This window comes from Lynx canadensis, chromosome D3 (assembly GCF_007474595.2).
Source record: "Lynx canadensis isolate LIC74 chromosome D3, mLynCan4.pri.v2, whole genome shotgun sequence".
NCBI lineage: Eukaryota > Metazoa > Chordata > Mammalia > Carnivora > Felidae > Lynx > Lynx canadensis.
Window position 1 is genome coordinate 84,624,889 of NC_044314.2, and position 24,523 is coordinate 84,649,411.

Genomic DNA, 24,523 nt, shown 5'->3' on the forward strand with positions numbered 1-24,523 from the left:
GTCTTGTGAGTAATGCTGCCGTGAACATTTGTATGCAAGTTTTTGTGTAGACTTAGGTTTTTATTTCTCCTGGAGTGAAATCACTGTGTTGGAGTGTATGCATCATTTTATATTTCTATCAGTAGTGTACAAGGATCCCAGTTTCTCCACATTCTTGCCAATACTTGCTATTGTCTTTTTGGTTATATCTATCTCAGTGGTTATAAAGTATCTCATCATGGTTTTAATTTGCATTTCCCTAATGACTGATGGTATTGAGCATTTTTCTGTGTGCCTATCAGCTATTTGCATATCGCTGTAGAAAAATGTCTATTCAGATTCCTGACCTAATTTTTAACTCGGTTATTTGTCTTTTAATTATTGAATTGTAGATGTTCTTTATACTCTCTGTATACAAACCCTTTATCAGATAAAGTATTTACAAATACTTCCATTTGATGAGAGTTTTAAAAATTGCTTCATGGTGTCCTTTGTAGCACAAAAGTTTCGTTTTATTTTTTACTTTTTAAATGTGTATTTATTGTTGAGAGAGAGAGAGAGAGAGAGAGAGAGAGAGAGAGAGAGAGAGAGAGATTGAATGAGTGAATGAGCGGGGGAGAGGCAGAAAGAGGTGGGGACAGAGGATCCGAAGCTGGCTCTGTGCTGACAGCAGTGAACCGATGCGGGGCTCAAACTCACCAACTGTGAGATCATGACCTGAACTGAAGTCGGACTCTCAGCCAACTGAGACAGAGCCACCTGGGCACCCCTGGTATTTTTTTTAAGTTTATTTTATTTTGAGAGAGACACACAAAGAGCATACATGTGTGAGCATGTGAGCGGGAAAGGGCAGAGAAAGGAAAAAGAGAATCCCAAGCACCAGAAGCACCCTGTAAGCACAGAAGTTTTTAATTTTGATGCAAATTCATTTGTGTTTTTATTGTTGTGGCTTATGCTTTTGGTGTTATATCTAAGGAAAAACCATTGTCTGAACCAAAGTCACAAAGATTTACTGTGACTTATAAAGAGTTTTATAGTTTGGCTGCAACATTTATTAGATTGATAATCCATTCTGAGTTAATTTTTTTAAAGTTTTATTCGTTTAAGTGATCTCTAACTCCAACATGGGGCTCAAACTCCTGACCCCGAGATCAAGAGTCACTTGCTCTTCCTACCGAGCCAACCGAGTGCCCCATTCTGAGTTAATTTTTGTGCATGGTATGAGGATAGGGATCCAAATTCATTCTTTTGCATGTGCTTTTCCACATACCCCAGCACCATTTGTTGAAAAGACTATGTCCTCATTAAATTGTCATGACGGGGCACCTGGCTGGCTCAGTTGGTTAAGTGTCCAACTCTTGATTTTACTCAGGTCATGATCTCATGGTTCGTGAGTTTGAGTGCCACGTTGGGCTCCGTGCTGACAGCACAGAGCCTGTTTGGGTTTCTCTCTGCCCCTCTCCCACTCATGCACGCTCATGCTTGCGTGTTCTCTCTCTCTCTCTCTCTGTCTCTGTCTCTGTCTCTAATAAACTTTAAAAATAATAAAATAAATTGTCATGGCATCTTTGTGTTAACAGTTTTCTTCCATCATGTAAAAAAGGAAGCATACTATATGTACTGTTCTGCACTTGTGGGGTTTTTTGTTTTAAGATCTATTCCATTGAAATTACTGTATATTTGTGTATCAGGCTTTTCTCATTCTTTTTTTTTTTTTTTTTTTCATTTTGTATTGGTTGGTTGTCCTATTGAATTAGTATGGATAGATACAGGTCCTTTTTCTGATGTGTGTATTTCAAACCTTTTTTTTTTTTTTTTTTTTGTAATCTGTGGATTATTTTCTTAAATGTCTTTGGAAGAACAGAAGTTTTAAATTTTGCAGACCATTATTTCAGTTTTTCTTGTATGCTTATGCTTTGGTTTCCTGAATTTGCATACTCCAAGGTTGCAAAGATTTTCTCATGGTTTTTTTTTCCTTAAAAGTCTTCTAATTTTCTCCTGAGATTTACCTTTGAATTTTTTGGTTCAGAGTTTTTAATATTTTCCCCACTCATGTAGTGAAGGAAATTATACGCATTTTCTTTCAGAATGTATACAGATTCCTTTTCTTAACATTTAAATCTCTCATCTATTTGGAAGTCATCATGTATACTGTATAAGAGGAATCTAGTTAATCTTATTCCAAATGGCTATCCAGATTTTTTAAATTAGTTGTTTTCTATAATTTGCATACAATAAAATGTATTCCTTTGAAGTGTACATTTTGATGAATTTGTATTTACTCGTACCCATGTGTTATTGCCTCATCAACCAAGGTGTAATGATTGTGCTTTGTGTCTGTTCTTTATCAAACTCTACTCACCTACCCCTGGCTTCAGGCAACCATTGACCTGCTTTCTCTTACTATGGATTAGATTTGACTTTTCTAGAATTTTTTTAATAAATGGAATTATATAGTATATAGTTTTTTGCATCTGGTTTAAACAGCATAATAATTTGAAAATATTTCATGTTGTCACCTGTATCAGTTCTTTTTTATTGCTGAGTAGCATTCCATTTTGATGATTAAACTATAATTTACTTGTTACAGGTTTGATAAATATTTTGGTTATTTCCAGTTTTGGGCTATTACGAATAAACATGCTGTAAGAGCATTTGTGTACTGGTGTTTGTATAAGTATTTGCTTTCATTTCTTAAACACCTAGAATGGGGATTTTTGAGTTGTATGGTAAGTACAATTTTAAATTAATAAGAAACTGATCAGTTGTTTTCCAAAGTGATTGTATCATTTTACATTCCAACTGATCAGTTGTGTGAGAGTTACAAATATTTTACATTCTTGCCAACACTTGGTATTATCTCTTTTTAATTCTGGCCAGTCTAGTGGGTGTGTTGTGGTGTCTCATTATGGTTGTAGAGTGTGTTTCCCTAATGATTACTGATCATGGGCAATTTTTTCATGCATTAATTGACTGTGAGTTTTTGCAAAAGTGTCTGTTCAAATTTTTTCCCTTTGTTCACATTGGGTTTCTTTTCCTACTAATAATTGTATTTTATCAGAAATGGGTGTTACAAATATTTTCTCCCAGTCTGTGGCTTGCTTTTAGCCAGGTTTTCATTTGAAGAGCTGGTGTTAAATTTGATCAAGTCCCATTTATCAAGTTCTTCTCTTATCACTCATACTTTTTTGTGTCATTACTAAGAACTCTTTGCCTGCCCTAGATTGTGAATATTTTTATATTTTCTTCTAGAAGTTTAATATGTTTTATCTTTTCCAAAATTAGGTATATGATCAATCTGAAATTAATTTTTGTGTAGGGCTTGAGGTTATGTTGAAGTTCATTTTTTCCCCATATGTGTATATGCATATATTCAGTTTTCTCAGCACTAGCCTCTGTTTTACTTATTATCTCTGCATTTCCACAGAATTCAGTTGACCATATATATGTGGTCTGTTGCTGAACTAATTTTTATTGTATTGATCCGTGTGTCTATCCTCATGCTAGTATTCACTTTCTTGATTACTGTTACTTTATAATAAATTTTAAAATCAATTCATGTAGGTGCTCCGGTTTTATTTGTTAAACTTGTTTTAGGTACCCTAGGTTCTTTGTATTATCAAATAAATTTTAGAACCAGTTTGGAATTCTGCATTGTATCTGAAGATCAGTTTGTAGGGGAATTGTGTCCCCCTTTAACAGTATTGAATTTTCCTGTTCAGAAACATGGTATATCTCTCCATTTATTTAGATCTTCAGTTTCACCGGTGTTTTGTAGTCTTTTTCATTGTATAAGTTTTGCATATATTTTCTTAAATTTATCACTTAGTATTTCATATTTTTATGCTATTGTTTCAGTGTTTTAAAATTTTTTAACATTGTTTACCAAGTATATAGAGATACACTTGATTTTTTAATATTGAGCTTGTGTCTTGTCTTACCACTTCGCTAAACACATTTATTGTTTCTATAGCTTTTTAAAAATGTTTGTCGGTTTGTTTATTTTGAGACTGAGATGCAGTGCACGAGTGGGGGAAGGGCAGAGAGAGGGAGACACAGAATCTGAAGCAGGAAGCAGGCTTCAGGTTCTGAGCTGTCAGCACAGAGCCCAGTGCGGGGCTCAAACCCATGAACCATGAGATCATGACCTGAGCCAAAGTTGGGCACTTAGCTGACTGAGCCACCCAGGCACCCCTCTAGTAGCTTTTTTTTTTAGACTTAGAATTTTCTGTGTACACCATCATAATCTAATCACTGTATCTTTTTCTTGCTTTATTGTACTAGCTAAGTCTTCTAATACATTACTGACTAGAAGTGACGTGATCCTTACCATGTTCCTATTCTTAGGATAAAGAACTTATCCTAAGTTCTTACTTACACTGTTATTATTATCTTACACTGTTAGGTACAGGCATACTCCCTTTTATTACAATTCCACAGATACTGCCTTTTATTTATTTTTTTAAATAAAGTGAAGTTTTGTGGCAACTCTTTGTCAGGCAAGTCTAAGTCTGTTGACTTCATTTTTCCCACAGCGTTTGCTCAGCATTTGTCTCTGTGTCATATTTTGGTAATTCTCATTATTTTAAATGTTTACATTATTTGTTTTATATACATATATATATACACACACACATATATATATTTACACGTACATATATATATGATCTGTGATTAGTGATTACAAACTCACTGAAAGCTGAGATGATGGTTGGCATTTTTTAGGAATCAAGTATTTTTTAATGTATGCATGTTGTTTTTTGTAGACAGTGCTGTTATGCATTTACAGGCTATAGTATGGTGTAAACATAACTTTTAGAACGATGGGAAATGAGAAAACACACTTGACTCACTTTGTTGTGATACTCACTTTATTGAAGTGGTCTGGAACCAAACCTAGATATCTCTGAGGAATGCCTGCATACTGTTTGGTGTGGTTTCGATTCCTAATTTGCTGAGGGTTTTTTTTTTTTTATCATGAATGGTTGGCTATTGACTTCTGTTAAATACTTTGTTATGATGATCGATGATCATATAGTTTTTCTGATTTGCTGTTATTTTGAAGAATTACATTTATTTGTGAATTGAACGAGCTTTGCATTCCTGGCATCCCACTTACATTAGTCATAGTGTATTATCCTTTTTACACATTCCTGGATTTGACTTGATAGTGTTTTGGTTAGGAGGTTTTTCACCTATGTTCTTAGGGGATATTGATCTGTAGTTTGCATTACTTTGTAATGTCTTTGTATCGTTTTGTTATCCAGTTAATTGTGGCCGTTTGTCTAACTTACCAATGTAGTAGCCTAAAGTTGTCATAATTTTTATTTTATTTTATTATTTTTTTAATGTTTATGTATTTTTGAGAGAGAGACAGAGACAGAATATGAGTGGGGGTGGGGGGCAGATAGAGAGGGAGACACAGAATCCAAAGCAGGCTCCAGGCTCCGAGCTATTAGCACGGAGTCTGACATGGGGCTTGAACTCACGAACCGCGAGATCATGACCTGAGCTGAAGTTGGACGGTTAACTGACTGAGCCACCCCGGTGCCCCTTCTTTATTTTTTTAATGTCTATAGTCTCTGTAATGATGCTCTGTATTTCATTTCTGGTACTAATAATTTGTTTCTCTCCCTTTTTTTTCTTGATCAGTCTTGCTAGAGACTCATTAATTTTTTCAGAGAACCACTTCTAGTTTCATTGCTTTTTCTATATTTTCTATTTTGTTGATTTTTGCTTTTTATCACTTAATTTCTTTTGCTTTCTTTGGATTTAATTTGCAGTTTTTCTAGTTTCTTAGGGTGATCGCTTCAGTTGGTGATTTTCAAACTTTCTTTTCTAATAGAAGTATTTAAAGCCACAAATTTCTAATCATTGTCTTAGCTGCATCCCCAAAACTTACTATGTTGTATTTTCATTTTTACTCAATTCAGAATATTTTTTGTCTTATAATTTCTTTTTTGACCAGTGGGTTATTTGGCATTGTGTTGAAATTTCCAAATATTTGAATATTTCCAGATGTATTTCTGTTTTTGAATTTTAATTCCATTATGGCCAGAGATCAAATTGATATGAAATACTATTTTTTATCATATATTAAGGGCCCATGTGCAGTTGAGTCTATTTCTGGGTTTTTTTGTTCTGTTCTATTAGAGTGCTTATCTCCGCTAGGACTGCTTTTTCATCCAGCCACTCCCAGGTTTTCTTCTTTATTTTTGAGCTTCATACATATCTTGACTACTAAAAAAAATAAAATAAATAAGTTTTTTAAAAACCTATTTATTGAAAATTAAAAAATATATATATAGCAGTTAGAATAGTACAGTACTATACAAGTACTTTTGAAAATCATACACTCAAGGACAATTTTGTTTCACCTATAACATCCCTTCCCTTTTAGATTATTTTGAAGCATGTCTCAGATATATCATTTTATCTGTAAATTATTCATTTTTCTGGAAATATTAGGGCTCTTAAAACAATAAAACACCTATAAGTACCATTATCACCCCTAAATAGAATGAACAGTTCTTCCCTGATATCCTCAGATTTCTCTAGGTATCTTTAAAATATATGTATATTTTTACAATTAATTTGTTCCAGTTAAGATCCAAATGAGGTTTACAAGTTGCATTTGTTTATCATCTTTAAGTCATTTTTAAAAAATTATTTCATGTTGGGCTAACTGTCTATTACAAACATTTTTGAAAGGCTTTATCAGCTCACAACCAGTGATGGTCATTCATATCCTCACTGCCTTACACCCTGCCTTCACCGGATTATTTTGAAGCAATCCTAGACATCATATAATTTCACCTATCACTATTTCAGTGTGTATATTTAAGAGTTACAGACTTTTTGGGGCGCCTGGGTGGCTCAGTCGGTTAAGTGGCCGACTTCGGCTCGGGTCATGATCTCGCGGTCCGTGAGTTCGAGCCCTGCATCGGGCTCTGTGCTGACAGCTCAGAGCCTGGAGCCTGTTTCAGATTCTGTGTCTCCCTCTCTCTGACCCTCCCCCGTTCATGCTCTGTCTCTGTCTCAAAAATAAATAAACGTTAAAAAAAAAAAAAAAAAGTTACAGACTTTTTGTTTTAAAAATCATAGTTAATAGTGCCATTATTCGCTCCTTTAAAAATTAGCAATTATTTTTTGCTATGCAGAGTATGAATTTCCATTACCATCTTTTTTAGAGAGAGCGAGAGCAAGTGGGAGAGGGGCAGAGAGAGAGAGAGGGAGACAGGATCCCAAGCAGATTCTGTGCTATGAGTGCAGAGCCCATTGGGGGGCTTGAAGTCACGAACTGTGAGATCATGACCTGAGCCGAACTCAAGAGTTGGACACTTAACTGACTAAGCCACCCAGGTATCATTTAATATTAAGTAGATTAAATTTAAGGAAAATATATACACTGTAGACCCAGGTATATGTCTGTATAAATACATATGCGTATGTGCAAATGAGTAGGATAGTGGTTGCTATTAGCGAAAATGGTATGCAGACGGTGGAAGGGAGGATTTTGTTTTGTATAATTGAATTTTTTATGTTTAAAGATTATAGGGGTGGCTAGGTGGCTCAGTTGGTTAAGTGTCTGACTTTGGCTCAGGTCATGATCTCACGGCTCATGAGGTTGGAGCCCTGCATCAGCCTCTGTGCCGGCAGCTCAGAGCCTGGAGCCTGCTTCAGATTGTGTCTCCTTCTCTTTGCACCTCCTCCACTGCCCTGCTACCATGGTTGGTCTGTCTCTCTCTGTCTCTCATAATAAACATAAAAAATAAAAAAAGATTGTATTCAGACATTTTCTGTATGTGTAACTAGAATTTTAAATCTTAAGACTGTACACTGGACTGGCTTTCTAATTTTAATATGAGAGTCATAATCAAATATCAAAAAATAGTGAAAAGGTTCAGTTCAGTTAGTGAATTTAATTAGATAACCTTTCATTTGATAAAAATGTTATAGGAATTTGGGGTGGCTTTTCTTTACTAAAAGGAATTGGCTTTTTCTTTTTAATGTTTTACTTAGTTTTGAGAGGGAGAGCAATGAGCAGGGGAGGGGGAGACAGAGCATCAGAGGATCTGTAGTGGGCTCTGTGCCGACAGCATCAAACCCATGTGAGACTCGAACTCATGAAACCCTGAGGTTATGACCTGAGCCAAAGTTGGACATTCAACTGACAGCCACCCAGACACCCCAGGTGTTCTCAGGGCACCTCGGTGGCTCAGTTGGTTAAGTGTCTGATGCTTGATTTGGGCTCAGGTCATGTTCTCACAGTTCGTGAGATGGATCCCTGCATCAGGCTCTGCACTGTCAGTGGGGAGCCTGCTTGGGATTCTCTCTCCCTCTCTCTCTCCTCCACTCACTTGCGAGTGTGTGCTCTCTCTCTCTCTCCAAATAAGTAAATAAACTTAAAAAAAATTATGTAGAGGGGCGCCTAAGTGGCTCAGTCAGTTGAGCGTCCGACTTTGGCTCACTCAGGACATGATCTTGTGGTTCATGAATTTGAGCCCTGCATTAGGCTTGAGGCTGACAGCGTGGAACCCACTTTGGATTCTCTGTCCCTGTGCCCCCCTGTCCCTCCCTAGCCCCACCCACCCCGCTCCTTTCCCATTTATGCTCTCTCTCAAAAATAAATAAAACATTTTAAAATAAAGTAAAATTTATAAAAAGAAATATGTGGACTCTGAAGATCAAATTCAGAAAGATATTACCATCTTCATTTTTCCCACTTTCATATTGGCTTTTCTGAATAGATAAAACAGTATATAGCTCCCCTAAATGTATACTAAGAAAATTCACATATTTAAAATAAAAAGCAAATTTTGTCACTAAACTAGTAGTTACTTGTATAATTCTGGTGATTTTATGAAGATGCCAAGTTATACCTTCTTTGTGCCTCATACCTTGTTGTGGGCAGTGGTTCATGATTCTTCCCTCAAGTGGCTTTGTTAACATCCTCCGTAAACCCATCACAGACAGCAATCAGTGTTACAATAGACATGCAAGGGAAAGATACACAAAACATGCAGCTAGCTCTTTTGGGCAAACTGGGAAAGATACTACAAAGGAGATGACAGTTGAGCTGAATTCTTCTTTTTCTTCTTCTTTTTTTTTTTTTTTTTAGTAATTTCTGCACCCAGTGTGGGATCCGAATTCACACCCTAAGAATCGCATTCGCTACTGACTGAACCACCCAGGCACCCCATGAGTTGAATTCTTAACTAGAATTTTAACAGGAGGAGGACCATAGGCAGAAATCTGGGTGGAATAATAAAAGACGAAAAACATTTGTTAAAAAAGAGCTATTTAGAAATCTGCTACGTGATAGCATGTGATGCTGTGTTTTGAGAAAGCAAGAAATTGTGTAAGAATTCAGTGGTAGGAAATTAAGATGGAGTTAAGGTTAGTATTGGCTCTATATTGGCTTTTGTGAACTATTGTTTTTCTTTGTATACGTCTAATGCCCTTCTGTAGCAAGTGGCATAATTTGGCATATCAGACAGGGGTTATCTGAGTAGTAGTATGAAAGAAGCATTTTATAGTGCTGTAAGAGTCTGATGCAGGGATTTGATCAAATCTGGGGGTCATTATAGAGGGTCTCTCTGAGGAAGTTGCTTTCAGGCTGACACCTGAAGGATGAGTCAGAGTTGTCCAAGCTGAGCTTCGAGAATCAGTGTTTGTGACTGAGGCCTAATAGCCTGTGTGGCAGGAAAATAGCCCAGAGTGGCTGCAGCAGCGGAGGGAATGGTATAGCATGGCATTGGAAAGGCAGGCAGGAGGGTCCAATCATGCCCAGGCTCGTGGACCGTGTTCATGTGTTTGATTCTGCAGATGCTCTTTTCTAATACTAAGTCATCTTTTTTGCAGTACCAAATATGCCCCAACAGCGGCAAGACCAGCATCATCAGAGCACCATGATGCACCCAGCCTCAGCAGCAGGCCCACCGATTGTGGCCACCCCACCAGCTTATTCCACACAATATGTTGCCTATAGTCCTCAGCAGTTTCCAAATCAGCCTCTTGTTCAGCATGTGCCACATTATCAGTCTCAGGTAAGGCCGATACGACCAAACTCTTCATTTTTGTTCCATTTAAATAACTTCTAACTTTTAATATGGTAAAGGGGTTTTCCTTTATAGTTGTGCTGTGTGTTATGGTGAAGTAGATAGCTAAGGACTTGGGGGGTCTTTTTCATATAAGATTGCTGATCAGTGTTAACGTATTTCAAAGGAAATAGCCAAAAACAGTTTTAGGATTTTCAGACTTGTTTCTGGAAACCATGGAGTTAAGACATCTAACTAAAATTTGCTTGACTGTATTTGATAGTTTAATGTTTTCTCTTTATTTTTTGTTTGAACACAGCATCCTCATGTCTATAGTCCTGTAATACAGGGTAATGCTAGAATGATGGCACCACCAGCACATGCCCAGCCTGGTTTAGTGTCTTCTTCAGCAACTCAGTACGGGGCTCATGAGCAGACGCATGCGATGTATGGTAGGAAGACTTTTGTTTGTCTCTTTCAGTTTGTGTGACTAATTTGTTTTAAACCTCTGAAAAGATACTTTAAGAATAACTTGTGCCATTGAGGGTCATGAATCTGAAGAAAAGATGAACCCATTTCTATAAGTTTTGGCAAATCTGTTCCTAAAACTCCTCTGTCTTCAGATGTTTCTCCTTAGTTTAACTGAAACGTAATGATTTGTGTAACAGAAAGCATATTTTGTGGAGAAAGCCATCTTCTTCCTCTTCCTCATCAGTATTACCACCACTTGGCATGGCCTGCCTAAGGCACAAAAGAAAGTTTTACCATAATGAAAGCACTCTCCAGCAAGGAAACATTCTGCTTCTCTTCTTCCCCTGGAAGTTACTGGCATTACGTATTTTTATTGCTCTTTGTTAACATTTTAACAAATGTTAACAAATGTTAAAATGTTAAAAAGTATGTTTTTGCCTCATGCTGTATTTTAAGTGGTCAAAATAGTCTAACATTAGATATGCTTTAGACATGAGTCACATTTTAAATACAGTCAACATAAGTAATGGTAAAATGAAGAAAAGTATCCTATATAAAATAATTAAATGGTATACATAAGAATAATAAGCAGAAATCTCCATCTGAGTTTTGTGGCTGGAGAACTTTGTGCAGGTCAACTTAGGTGTCTGAAGTACTAAAATAATATGGTTTTCACTGTTGAGAATTTAAGATTTCCACTTACATCTTGTAATATAGAATCAGTGAGTTGACCCATATTATAGTTTTCAAAATCACATTAAATTAGTGCTGATTTCATTAAGATGTAAATTTTGTTGTGAACTTTCCTGAGCGCTCCTGTGCGGTCAGTTAGGTTTTCCCATTGGCGTTTCAATTTTTAGAGTGTGAGGAGAGAAATTCAAGTTCATTCATACAGATAAAAAGTGTGCCGCTCTTAGAATGAAATCATAGTTACATGTGATTACATGGCCATTTCAGTTCTTAACCCTTTTAAAACTTTTTTAATGACTAAGAATAAAGATTTTCTCCTTTTTAACTTCAGGTGACACTTGATTTTAGAGGTTCATAAGACTAGGTGGGACTCAGGCAGCAGCAATCATCCTTCTTGTCACCTATAACCTGCTCGTGCTTACTTCCTGGAGACATGCTTCTATTGCATATGTTCACGGTGGTAGGAAATCTACGTGATCATAGGCATGGTTTTTATAAAATAACTTAAATCTGATCTTAATTTTCCACATTATCACTTAAAACTTCCTAGTGTGGATTATTCTCTTTGAATTAAAATGAGGTAATTGCTACATTTTGGGAAACTTTCTTACAAGAAACCCATTCACAATTTAATTGAAAAGTATATCAACAGACTGATTTTGGTTATGATTGCTTGTCATTGGCTTGTCTTAACCAGGACTAAATATGTATAAAAAGACACCATTGACTCATCATGTATACTTTTATGCAATTTGTATATATTTCAACAATTTTCTGGTTTGCTAAAGGCTTAGGTGAAAAGTTCATTATGATTTTTTTTTATATATTTCTGATAAATACATCATGATTTAACAAGTGGAGAAAACATTTCTCTCCTCCCATTTTCTGGCATATTCCCCTTTGAATAAGATCTAAAACTTTTGAACTAAAATTTCCATTGCTTTTAGAGAACAACTGTCTGTGTACCCATGCTTTTGAGACATTGTAGTAATACTGTGATGTTGAGAAGAATCTTTCTCCTCAGTGTGTTCACTCACTGCCAGCATCTGGTTTTTCCTTTTGGATGAATGTTCGTTGGTTTGAAATCGCTTGTACAGTAAACACTGTATTTGAGACACTAATGGTTTTATAACTACCTTCCCAAAACTTTTCTATTTGAAAAGCAGTTGGCCTTGGACCCTGAAGTCAATTGAAATATGGGTAAATCAGAAATACTGCAAACAAAACATTAGACCTAATGTCCAGTGAAATCTGGAATGAACTAGTCATTAAGACCAGTTTTTTTAATGCCAGGAGAAAGTTGCTCAGCCAGATCTGAACTACTCTCCTGCAATTTCCATGGCTTGTATTTAATTGATGTCTGTTGATGAGGGGACAGGTTGGGGTGAAGCTCTGGATTTCATAGGATTGTTGCTGGTTACTCAGGGTTCTCATTTGGGTACTCCATACTCTAAAAAGAACAGTAGGAAATGAAGTATAAGCCATAATTTAATCTACTAAAGCAAATTCATTAATTCTTCAATAATTATTTCAGTTATTTTAGATCTTCCAAATCTTAATTATGCCAGATAAAGACACATAGATATGTTTTCAGAGTACATTATTTTAAACTTAAGATATATTTGTTGCTTAGAAATGCTAATTTTACTCTCATACCCCTCGAGCAGTTTATATTTCATATTCCCAAAGGAACCAAATGTTTTTAGTATGAATTATGTTTATTGTTAAGATCCGTTCTATCTAAATATTTTCAAATTTTTATGCAAACAAAAGAATATGCACCGAGATGTTGGCAACAGTTCTGTGTCACCTTTTTGTCACTTACCAATTGGATGGCCATAGCAAAAGGCTTTGAGAATAGAAAGGACAGTAATGACTAAAGACTGATTGTTATCTTCAGATGGTTGGTATGCGGACAGATTACTGAACAGTTACATTGTTAGGAGTTATCATACATTCTAAGTAGTTGTTGACCTTGTTCTCTTTCTAGCTATCTTAGAAAGGATTTTGATCACAAAAATTTCATCTCTTTGACTTTAATCTAACTTTCATCATTGCCCCATCCCTCCTAAGAAGTTTTTCTTAGGAGTAACGGAAGAAGTTCCTTTTTGTTTCTTTAACATCTTGTCTTGTAATTCACCTAATTTTCTTTTAGGGCAGTGGCATTTTCCCTTTCAGAAATAGTAGTAATGAAACTTTCTCTACCAACTAGAGCCATCAAGAAGAGTTAGATCCAGAATCCTTTTTGAGTTTGTTTTTGGTAGTTTAATGCAGATAAATTAGAAAATACAGGAGGCAAAAAGATTGAGAATGCACCTGTTATCCCTCCACCTGATAATTACCTGTTAACATTCTGGTGCATATCCTTCCAAGTGTACCTACACCCCATTTATGTAGACATTTTAATAAGGAATGATATCACACCCATGTTTAATATTAACTATTTTTTCTTAAGTTTTGGGATTCACTTCCAGATGCCTGATAAATATCTTACAGAATAATGATGTTTTTATTAATAATGATTTACAAATCTGTTTGAGTCTTTTGAATTAAACTTGGTAAATACTCTCTTATTCTGGTACATTATTTATATTAAGGTTATTCAGTGGAATGCCATGTTGGTCTTTCGATTAGATGATTTTATTCATTTAAACAAGTCAGCATGTGGAACTCAGCATATCAATACAGAAGAAAAATGTTTCTTGGTTCAGCCCTATCTTGTTTAATTTTGTAGCAATGTTTAAAGTACTTGTCATCTCTTGTAAAATAAGAAAAATGATTTATGCATGAATACAAAAAGAAATTTATAAATATGTCAACCTTTCCAGAAAATTAGGAAAATGCACACCTCAAAAGGCTAATTTACCTTTCTATTTCCCAAATTCAGCATGCCCCAAATTACCATACAACAAGGAGACAAGCCCTTCTTTCTACTTTGCCAGTGAGTTGGGTTTTTTATACTAATTTTAATTGAACAGTAAAACACTTTTTAAAGAATACATGTTAAGGGAGTAGACTTGTTGAGCAGTATTTTCCTTGTGCCAGACAAAATCATTGAAAATATGTATATTTGTAAATAATTCAGAGTTTTAAAAAAAGGAAATATAACCCAGCTTAAGAAAGCTGGAGTTAATTAAAAAATTGAGTTGCTTCAGAAATTAATTTTTGCATACCAAGCAAACATGTGACTGTTTTGGAAATGCCTAATATTTTCCTTGTTCAGAGAAACTTCTCCAGAAATCCATTTTTTTTCCTTTTTTTTCAACCAAGCCACAAACTTAGTATAAAAAGCTTAAAATATTAGGCTTTTTCAGTATCCTGGCTAGAAGAAATTTATCCTTATAAGGATTTTTAATTGAATAGGTTTGAAAATTTAGGGAAGAAACATTTCTGTCTTTTCAGTCTTTGCATGACTGAAGGTTTAAAATACTCAAGTGGTAGACACCCAGGATGTTTTGAGCTTCACCAGGAAAGCGTGACCTAGCTGCTTGATTCTGTTTGGCAGCACTGGCCCCTCTCGCTACCAGTGAAAAGGTAAATAAACGATGGCTCCTAAATGGAGAAAGTCTGGGCAGGGCTCTCTTTTGGAAATGAACGTGTAGGGTACATCATAGTTTATTTTGTAGGGCAGTTTTTAAGTAAGGCTAGTCGTGGACTTTTGGTATTTGGATAGGAAAGGTACTAATTTGCAGAAGTCCTTCAGAAGTGTATGCCAGTAATGAGTAACTTTATGTGCAATATTATATTCTAAGGGATATTAAATATTAAAATTTTAGATACTAAATTTTGGGTTACTTTAGAAAGACTTAATGTCTGAATCTACTAAATGCCAGATTTTAAAAAGTGTTGAGAAAACATTTTGACTTAAGCTTTCATTAACTATGCCGTGACTTGGTATCCAAAAATAAGTGTGTACTTGTTATTTATTTGGTGCTAGGAATTGTTAACAAATTTAATCCTTTAATAGATGCTCTTTAAAAAGGAGTCTTGCTGTGTATCTGTACCATTAAAGGGAAATTTTGTATGTGATATAGTATGTAAAAAACAGTTTCAGTAATTAATTTTATTATGTACTCAATTTGAGGTCTCAAATGTAGTTATCCTCACCATCTTACTGTCTCTGTTTAATAATTTTGGAGTCAGTTTCCTGGTAAGTAGCTAAAAGTTTCTTAATCATCACACCTAAGTATTAACTGCCTTAGTATAACTTCCCTTAAGAGGAATTATTCTTAAAAGAAGCTAACAGTGGGGCTGCTATTTATAATTTAAGTTGCTGCTTGTACCACCCCCTCCCCACAAGCCATTTTGCCATGGTTTGGTCTAGTTGCATTTTACCCCTTTTTAAGAGTTCAGCTTTCCTTTACTTCTTTTTTTCTGAATTTAACATCAAGTTTAAAAGTTGGAAGATTTTGTTTTCATTTTTAGTGTTGCAGTGCTGGTGATCTCTCATGACTTGTGCATCCAAGGTCAAAATGACAAAACCTAGTTACAAATTAAAGGCACAACATTATTGACTGAACTGGCTTCAGTAAGATCATGGCCTAGGAAACAACTTTTAGAATGTGGTTAATGTTATGAGGATTTGACAAGTCACGTATTTAGAGTTGTAAACATTTGTATCAAGGAACACAGTGAGTGGGGAACTTTTGGACCAGGTCTGACCCAAAAAAAGCAATACTTCTTTGATTAGCCTGCATTAATCCAGATTTCATGAAGGCAACTCAATTTTTATAAATAGAAGTTTGATGAATAGGTAAATCAGAGTTTTGAAGAACATTTATTTTTACCTTTCGGACTCCTCAGCTAAATTAGCAAGCATGGATAATAAAAGCAGTTAAATGCTTGACGTAGCTCCGTAAAGCCCAGCATTTACTGTTCTTCACTCTCCACTTCTCCCTTCTCTGATTCCAGTAGATTTCTTCTACAGTTTTATTCTATCTTGATTCCTTTCTCTTGGCTCTCTCTTCCCTTCCACCTGTTCCCCCGTCAGCCTTTTAATGTCCCTCCTATCCCATCTTTCTTTGTCTCCTTCGTAACTGGCCTTTTGAGGAACCAGACCATATTTTTGTTGTCATAAAGATTGAATTAAAGTATCGATTTCACATTTTTCCCAGTCACCTACCCAGTTTTCCTATGTAATATGGGAAAAGAGTTCCTGGATGAGGTACTGGTTAGCAGATATCTTTTAAGCAAGAAGATAAACAGAGGAAAATATTTCTAATTAAACTTTTAAAAGTTTTATTTGCAGCTAATGAAGCATATTTACATGTCCTTGATTTTTCTTATGATGCATTCTAGTTTGTTGGTGCTTAGGTAGGGAAAGGATGGGTGTTTTAAACAAAACCTGTATAGATGCACGCAGTTTGGATTACTTGAAGTATTTGTGCTGTCAGTGCAAAGGAGCTATAAATTATAATACTCTACTTTAAAGCCTTTCACTGTTGGTAAAGTACTCTCGCAGAGATTCCTTTTAAAAATGCACAATAACGGGGCGCCTGGGTGGCGCAGTCGGCTAAGCGTCCGACTTCAGCCGGGTCACGATCTCGCGGTCCGTGAGTTTGAGCCCCGCGTCGGGCTCTGTGCTGACGGCTCAGAGCCTGGAGCCTGTTTCCGGTTCTGTGTCTCCCTCTCTCTCTGCCCCTCCCCCATTCATGCTCTGTCTCTCTCTGTCCCAAAAATAAATAAACGTTGAAAAAAAAATTAAAAAAAAAAAAGCACAATAAGACATATTTCATCTTTAATTTTTTCCAAGTAATTTCAAGATTTTAACCCTTTTAAATTGATGAATTACTTCATTATGAGACGTAAAGACATAATTATTCTCTTAGTGAGGTCCTGTTTCTATGTGGGAAAATTAGTAAGACAGCACCCAGCTAGAATTTATTTATTGTTTTTAGTTCCTTAAAATTTTGCTTAGAAAGTCATTAAAACTACAAACATTTCTTGAATAAATAAAGTTTAAAAAATAGAAACTCTGAGATTCTGTACTCTCTCTTTATGAAACCTCAAATAGAATATGGGATTCAGGAATTGCTTCTCCCTGGATAGATTTAGTATTGTTACAAATGAAACATTTCAGAAGCTTGGGGTGTGTGGAGGATTTTAATGCTGGTAGTTTGAAAATAAGGAACACGAGGGGTGCCTGGCTGGCTCAGGCTATGGGGCATGCTACTCTTGATCTCTGGGTCATAAGTTGGAGCCCCATGTTGGGGGTGGAGATTACTTTAAAAAAAAAAAAAAAAAGAAAACGAAGAAAGAAAAGAGGGATGAAGGATGGAAGAAAAGGAATGTGATTTCAGACGTCACTATCCAGTAGAACTTTCTATGATGAAAGTATGCTATAAATTGTGCTGCCTAATCAGCAGCCACTAGCTACATGTGGCTATTTTAGTTATTTAAAAATACATTTGAAAAATGAGTGTAAGATTTTTGCAGGAGTAGAGTCCGGTTCAAAATTTATGTCAAGTCTTTTAGACCAAGTCAATGTCTAGACACTTTCAGGGGTTCTGAAAGTTAGCCTAGTGAATGTGATAGTGGAAAATGGCCTTCTAATAAGCAAATGATTTAGAAGAAAGACACTAACTGACTTTTATTGACTTGTGGGACTGTGGAGTTAAGGAAATCAGCACATCATTCTTCCCAACTCTCAGAAGACAGGCACTGACTTCCTAAAAACACCCAGAGAGTATCTTGCCACAATTTTCCTTATTAATATATTCCAGTGTGTATTAACTCTTATAATTAGGGAAATGTTTTCAGTGTGTAAACCAAAGTGTTTCGTTTAATCTGGGCATTCATGAATATTCATTAATGCCCACTCTGGTGTTGGCAGTGGATGCACAGGTGATCCTAGCACTGGCTGTTTGCCTCGCCCTTCCCTCTTTTAAAAGGTGCATATATATAGGGCACCTGGCTGGTTCAGTAGGTAGAGCATGCAACTCTTGATCTTGGGATTGTGATTTCAGACCCCATGTTGGGTGTAGAGCCTACTTTTAACACACACCCACACACACACACCCACCCACACACACCCACACACCCACACACACACACCCCCACCCCCCCCCACCCTCCCACCCCCCCCCCGTTGGGGAGATAACGAATTAGGCCGGTATGTCGGTGGCCTTTGGCCCTACAGTGTCAAGCATTGCAGAATTGCTTCATGTGCCTAAACCTAGCATAACGTTTCCACGGGACATGCCCGGTGCCACCTCTGCTAGTGACTCTTGGCGGTCATGCCTCTTAGACTGCCAGAGTTAGAGTGCTTGATCTCAAATCAGTGCTTGTTTGTCCCTGTCAGTCCCCTGTATGTCTGTGTGTATGAGGTACATGAGGAGCTATTTGGGAATTGTTTCTGTGAATGGGCTTAGCTTCTCAGGGATTTTAGGATGACTTTGAGAAGAAGTCTGGAAGTCCCCTGTTGCTGGGGATGTATCTTGAGAACACTTTGAAGCTCATCGCCATTCATGGTTAGATTTATATCAGTGTGTTGTCAGTAGTCACTGGAAGCAATGAATTAATCTTACTGTGATTTTGGTTCTCACATTGTTGTTTTAGGAATACGTGCACAAATGAATTTATGCCTAATCTCCCTGTTTTGTATCAAGGTATGGTCCTTGCTGAGATTCATAAAGGATTGGCTTTGGGTTATCTTTAATGAACACATTTTTACTTAAAGTGGCCTGTCATATTTTCTTTGAAGTTACTCGAGCTAGTAAGAATCTTTCTAAAGACTGGGATGCTTTGAAGGGAGTTCATTTTTCCACATAGTTTAGGTAATTCCATTTACTAGATTTTTTTAAAGCAAAGGTGAGAGATCCTTGAGCAAGGAGGGGCCAGGGAATAAACTGAGTGACTTCTGTGATCAACTGGGAGAGACTGTGGTCATTTGGCCCTGAAAATAGAGCCCTGACCTTGCCGCATACCTTATCCAGCCCTTTCTCCCAGCCCCAATACAGTCAGTGCCTAGGGACACTGTGCCCACTCCAGGGCAGTAGCATGGTGAGGTTAGCCAGATGATGGCCTTGAGGTAGAGAGAGAGAGAGAGAGAGAGAGAGAGAGAGAGAGAGAGAGTGTGTGTGTGTGTGTGTGTGTGTAAAAGAGAGAGAGAGAGAGAGAATGATTTCTGCCTATGCTTTTAAGTTGCTTTTTCAGGAGAACCTAGTGACTGTTTTAAGAGTAAATTTACACTAATTAGATTTTCATAAAATGTATACAGCTGTGTTATATAAATGCTAGTCTGATTGTTAAGTAATAACTTCACACTTATTTTTTCAAGAAAATGGATGATTTAAATGGAGTAAAATAGTTTGGTAAAGAGCATAAGTTAGACACTGAGTATCATGAAGGCTCAGCTGATGAGGCTTAGGGGAGCAGTGGAGACTGTCCTAGATGTCGACCGTACACACCCTTTTTCTTCCACTTCAGTTTCCACTGGCTCCCTTGCTCAGCAGTATGCGCACCCTAATGCTACCCTGCACCCACATACTCCACATCCTCAGCCTTCAGCTACTCCCACCGGACAGCAGCAAAGCCAACATGGTGGAAGTCATCCTGCACCCAGTCCGGTTCAGGTAAGGAGAGACTCCGAGGTCTTGTAGAATTATGTCCTCATTTTGTTTACTGAGCCTTCTGTGCAGTGCGGGGCAGAATGCTCGGTACCACGTGATCAAAACACCCCGCAGCTCTGCCTCTTGGAGCCAGCCTACAGCTCTGCAGGCTGTGCTCCTGGGATTTGCTTTTTGTTGTTGTTACTGTTAAGTCCTGTTAAGATACATATTGAGAATAAGGTGATTGGGTAAGTTCTGGAAATATTGATTGAAAAATCTAATTTAACATCACATAAGGAATATGCTTGGGGCTTTTTTTTTTTTTTAAACTTCATTACTGATGATTATACAATGAGTTTTTTTCCTGTTAGCTTCTGCAGTGGTGTTTGTTAAGGGAGCAGTTAAGGACCTCTTTGATATCTTTCAGTTCCCTGGGGCAGTGGTATTGTTTTACCTCTGCTTGGCTGAGGGCTATAAGGGCTTGCGCCCAGAAAGGAGTGTCTCTGAACCGGAGGTGCCCACCCCCCACCCCAGCCATGCTCCTACTACCCTGCACATTCTCTGGTCCTTTCCACTGCCCCTCATCTTGGATGGACCCAGTGGAGCCTGCTTTCATATGCAGAGTTCAGCTTTGTGTGTGACCTTAACTGCTTTTCATTCAAGAAGTGGTTTTCTCAGTTCTTTCTTGTGGCTTTGCAGCACCATCAGCACCAGGCCGCCCAGGCGCTCCATCTGGCCAGTCCACAGCAGCAGTCAGCCATTTACCACGCGGGGCTCGCACCAACCCCACCTTCCATGACCCCTGCCTCCAATACGCAGTCGCCACAGAATAGTTTCCCAACAGCACAACAGACCGTCTTTACGATTCATCCTTCTCATGTTCAGCCGGCATACACCAATCCTCCCCACATGGCCCATGTACCTCAGGTAAACCAGCTTTAGCCAACTTTCTCTGAAGACCAAGTAGAATATGAAGGTTATCAGATAAACAGCAAGGAGCCAGATGCTCTGCAAGCTAGGAAACCCTGTGTGTGATGCCATTTGCCTGTCTCCCTTTTCCTGCTCAAATACATGTGATCTGGCCCTAAATGAATGTTCGTGTGGTTTTGTAATGGGATCAGTGAAGTTGCTGATTGGTCAGTCCTTTAATGTTTCCCATCTTAGACCTTAAAAATATCTCTGACTTTGGAATGCAACCCAGTCCTTCTTGTGTCTGCTTTGCTATGTTTATATAGCTTCACTGCTATGAATGTACACGTTATATGTATGATATATATATTATATATATATATTTTATATATATATATATATACATATATATTCTTCCTCTTCTCCTTCCCTCCCTCTCTCTCCCTGTCTCTCTCTCTCTCTCTTACACACACACACACACACACACACACACACACACACACACGAGAAGTCTGGCAGGGAGGGTGGGCCTTCACAAATTCTCAGCTCTCCAAGGTGACAACCCTGGGCCTGTCAGCCTGAATGTTAGTCACACGAGTTTCGGAGAAATCTCTCCATTTGTTTTCCTTGCCTGTCGGTACACCCACTTTGACCATATGTTGTACTTCTTGAAAAGGCTTGGCCTTGTTACATTGGTGCAGTGTAACTAGAAGTTGGAAGCACTCAGGTGTCCCACTCTTCTTAAAGAGCAGCCTGGGAGCCACTTTGGAGCTCACCTCCAGTGTAAGCCTCTAATGGTTGAAGGGTATGGTTTGCCATCTCAATGGTTGCTGGCTGTATCAGCTGCTGAGAAAAGTCCAGTGCAATCAAGGGCCAAGTTGGATTATCTTAATAAGGAGCTTCACTGAAGTTGGGCTCTAATGCTGTCCTTGAGGCCCTCCCTGGAGCTGTTCAGAGTGAATTGGCTGTATTTGATGTCTTTTTTTGCCGCTTTCATAACAGAACTCTCTTGGGGAGGTCTAAGCTAGACTGCCTCACTGAACTCCATCTCATGTTGGATAGTGCACCACTGAGGCTCTGGTGTGCTGGGGGCTGAAGATGTGACTCAGTTGGAGCTCAATCTCAGAATGCGACCTTGTAACTAGAGTTCGACAGCTCTGGGAAGTTTGGGCGTCCTCTGCACAAGTGAGGGTTCTGTAGTATGGCGCACTGCAGTGGATGATTTGCTTTTGATAGTGGGGAGGGGAGCCAGTTTGGTCAGGTGTGGGCCAGCATGGTTTGGCTGAATTAGGAGCTTCATGAGAGCTGGGGTCCTGTAGATGGCTAGCAGAGGCTGGTGGCTAAGTAGGTATGTGAATTTACATGTAAGTTGGGGTTCCTAAAACCTCACTTTTGTGTTTTTTGTGCTGAAAGAGAAAAAGGTTAACCCCTTTGGGGAAGTTCAGATCTGCCATGGGCCCATTTGAATACGTAAGAGTAAAAAGAGCATTTCATTCAAGGCTTATTGTGGTCTAGAACAGTGCACAGTATGGGAGGCAGGAAAGGAGGGCTCTTCCTGGCCCTGCCAAGTCCCCCCCCCCCCCCCACACTCCCACTCCCCCCACCCCGAGCTGGGATCCAGTGATTTGGGCTGGCTGAAACCTTTCCAACTTGACAGTGAAACCAGGTTGCACTCGTTATCATATAACTTAGTTTCGGGACACAGGTCTGGCCCAGATAATTTCACTTTACTCCTCCCCGTTTCACTGGCGCCATTTACTGCAGCCTCCTCCTCCTGCTCGGTCAGCACGTCTCTAACAGTAAGGGGCCTGAGCAACTCGTCTTTCGCTGCCCTGACTCATTCTTCACGGAGATGTACTGGTGTGCCGGCAGGAAGCAGAGGGGAGGGACAGACAAGGAGAGGGCAAAGTAATCCATGGATTACTCTTATTATCTGCTTTCCTATTTAAAAGGGAGGTTGTCTTTAAACTACTTCAGGTCCCACTTGGAAGCCAGATTCTGAAGCATCATTGCATCTCACCTCCTATTAAGTTGAGAAAGCTGCCCTGGGATCAGATGTCTGAGCTTTGTGATGACCTTGCCCCACATACATAGAATCCAGCAATCAGAAATGTTGAAGGCCAGGATGTTGCAGCCCTTATTTTTACTCAGGCTCAGTAGGCGCCTGCTCCCTCAGCCTCCCTGGACCCGCTGAAGGGTGAAGCATGTCAGTAGGTCACTTGATGATCCACTAGGGCATGTGCTCAGAGAAAAGGGCCCTGAGGGCCCCCCTGTCGGCCTTTCCTGCCCCACCAGCCCAATGAAAGGAACACAGTTGACATGTTGTTTAAGCTGGAGATGTTGCCTGTATGCGTAAAAGAGCTCTCTGTTTCAGGCTCATGTACAGTCAGGAATGGTTCCTTCTCATCCAACTGCCCATGCGCCAATGATGCTAATGACGACACAGCCACCCGGCGGTCCCCAGGCCGCCCTCGCTCAAAGTGCACTACAGCCCATTCCAGTCTCGACAACAGCGCATTTCCCCTATATGACGCACCCTTCAGGTGAGGCGTGTGTGTGCAGGGGCCGCCGGGCACCCCAAAGCATTCTGCTCGCACAGGTCGAATGGCAGGCAGGGCCAGCGCTTCAAGCCCCGCATTTGAGAACTAGCAAGACCCGCCAGAGCGTGCACAGGAGGGACTGTGACGATCAGTTCAGTGTCAGGGCCTGAGGCTTCCAGGAGCTGAGTCTGTGTGTGTTCTGATGGTATACAGGGTTTGGCTTGATGAGAAGCAGCAGCAGCATTCTGTGTGGCTGACGCATGCTTAGGACTCAGTTGGCCTTCCTTGTTAAAGAGGCTGGACAGGGCAGCGTTTTCCTTCCTTAGTCTCCCCCTCCCCAGTCTGACGGGGGTGGTTACCACCATGGCAGAGTTTGATTGTAGCTCTGGAGAATACTACTGATGAGAAAGTGTGCTGTGTGTGGATTGGTTTTGAGTGTAGCATTAGCTCCAGCCTATGCCCTGACAGGGAGAGAATGCCCCGTGATTGTGCTCTAATACTTGATGGCTGCCATGGCAATATTTCACAGTCTAACCTGTTACTTTGAAAGCAATACTGGTGCTTGGCTGGTATTTGGGGAGGGGGTATGTTAAGGCCTTTTTTTCCTACCCCGTGAGCAACAAGTCTTCTGGGAGTTTTATCTGAAGTGGTTTTCCATCTGACTGGTTTGTTTCTACCCACCCACCTGCCCCTTCCCCTTTTGGTGCAGATGGGAGGGGGAAGAGTGGATTAAATTTTGAGTCTTGTTCAGGTAGCACGAGGATAGTTTACAGTCGTGTGCTGCAGAGACACTAGGCTAATGTGTGGTGTTGCCAGTTTCCTGTTTAAATATTCACTTTTCTTTTTTACAGTACAAGCCCACCACCAACAGCAGTTGTAAGGCTGCCCTGGAGGAACCGAAAGGCCAAATTCCCTCCTCCCTTCTACTGCTTCTACCAACTGGAAGCACAGAAAACTAGAATTTCATTTATTTTGTTTTTAAAAAATATATGTTGATTTCTTGTAACATCCAATAGGAATGCTAACAGTTCACTTGCAGTGGAAGATATTTGGACCGAGTAGAGGCATTTAGGAACTTGTGGGCTGTTCCATAATTCCATATGCTGTTTCAGAGTCCCGCGAGTACCCCAGCTCTGCTTGCTGAAACTGGAAGTTATTTATTTTTTAATGACCCTCGAAAGTCATGAACACATCAGCTAGCAAAAGAAGTAACAAGAGTTGATTCTTGCTGCTATTACTGCTAAAAAAAAAAAAAAAAAAAAAAAAAAAAAAAAAAAATCAAGACTTGGAACGCCCTTTTACTAAACTTGACAAAGGTTCAGTAAATTCTTACCGTCAAAATGAC

At 38.8% G+C, this 24,523-nt stretch overlaps 1 protein-coding gene across 1 annotated transcript in view; it reads left to right on the forward strand.

The window, feature by feature from the left end:
• The window catches only part of ATXN2 (ataxin 2), a 118,988-nt gene extending 94,851 nt beyond the window's left edge, over positions 1 to 24,137 (forward strand). Inside the window, 7 exon segments of the mRNA XM_030336252.1 lie at positions 9,844 to 10,028; positions 10,339 to 10,471; positions 14,068 to 14,121; positions 19,608 to 19,753; positions 20,429 to 20,656; positions 23,013 to 23,181; positions 24,030 to 24,137. Of these exon segments, the coding sequence (XP_030192112.1) occupies positions 9,844 to 10,028; positions 10,339 to 10,471; positions 14,068 to 14,121; positions 19,608 to 19,753; positions 20,429 to 20,656; positions 23,013 to 23,181; positions 24,030 to 24,058 (944 nt within the window). The 3' untranslated portion in view covers positions 24,059 to 24,137.
• The last annotated feature ends 386 nt before the right edge of the window (positions 24,138 to 24,523 follow it).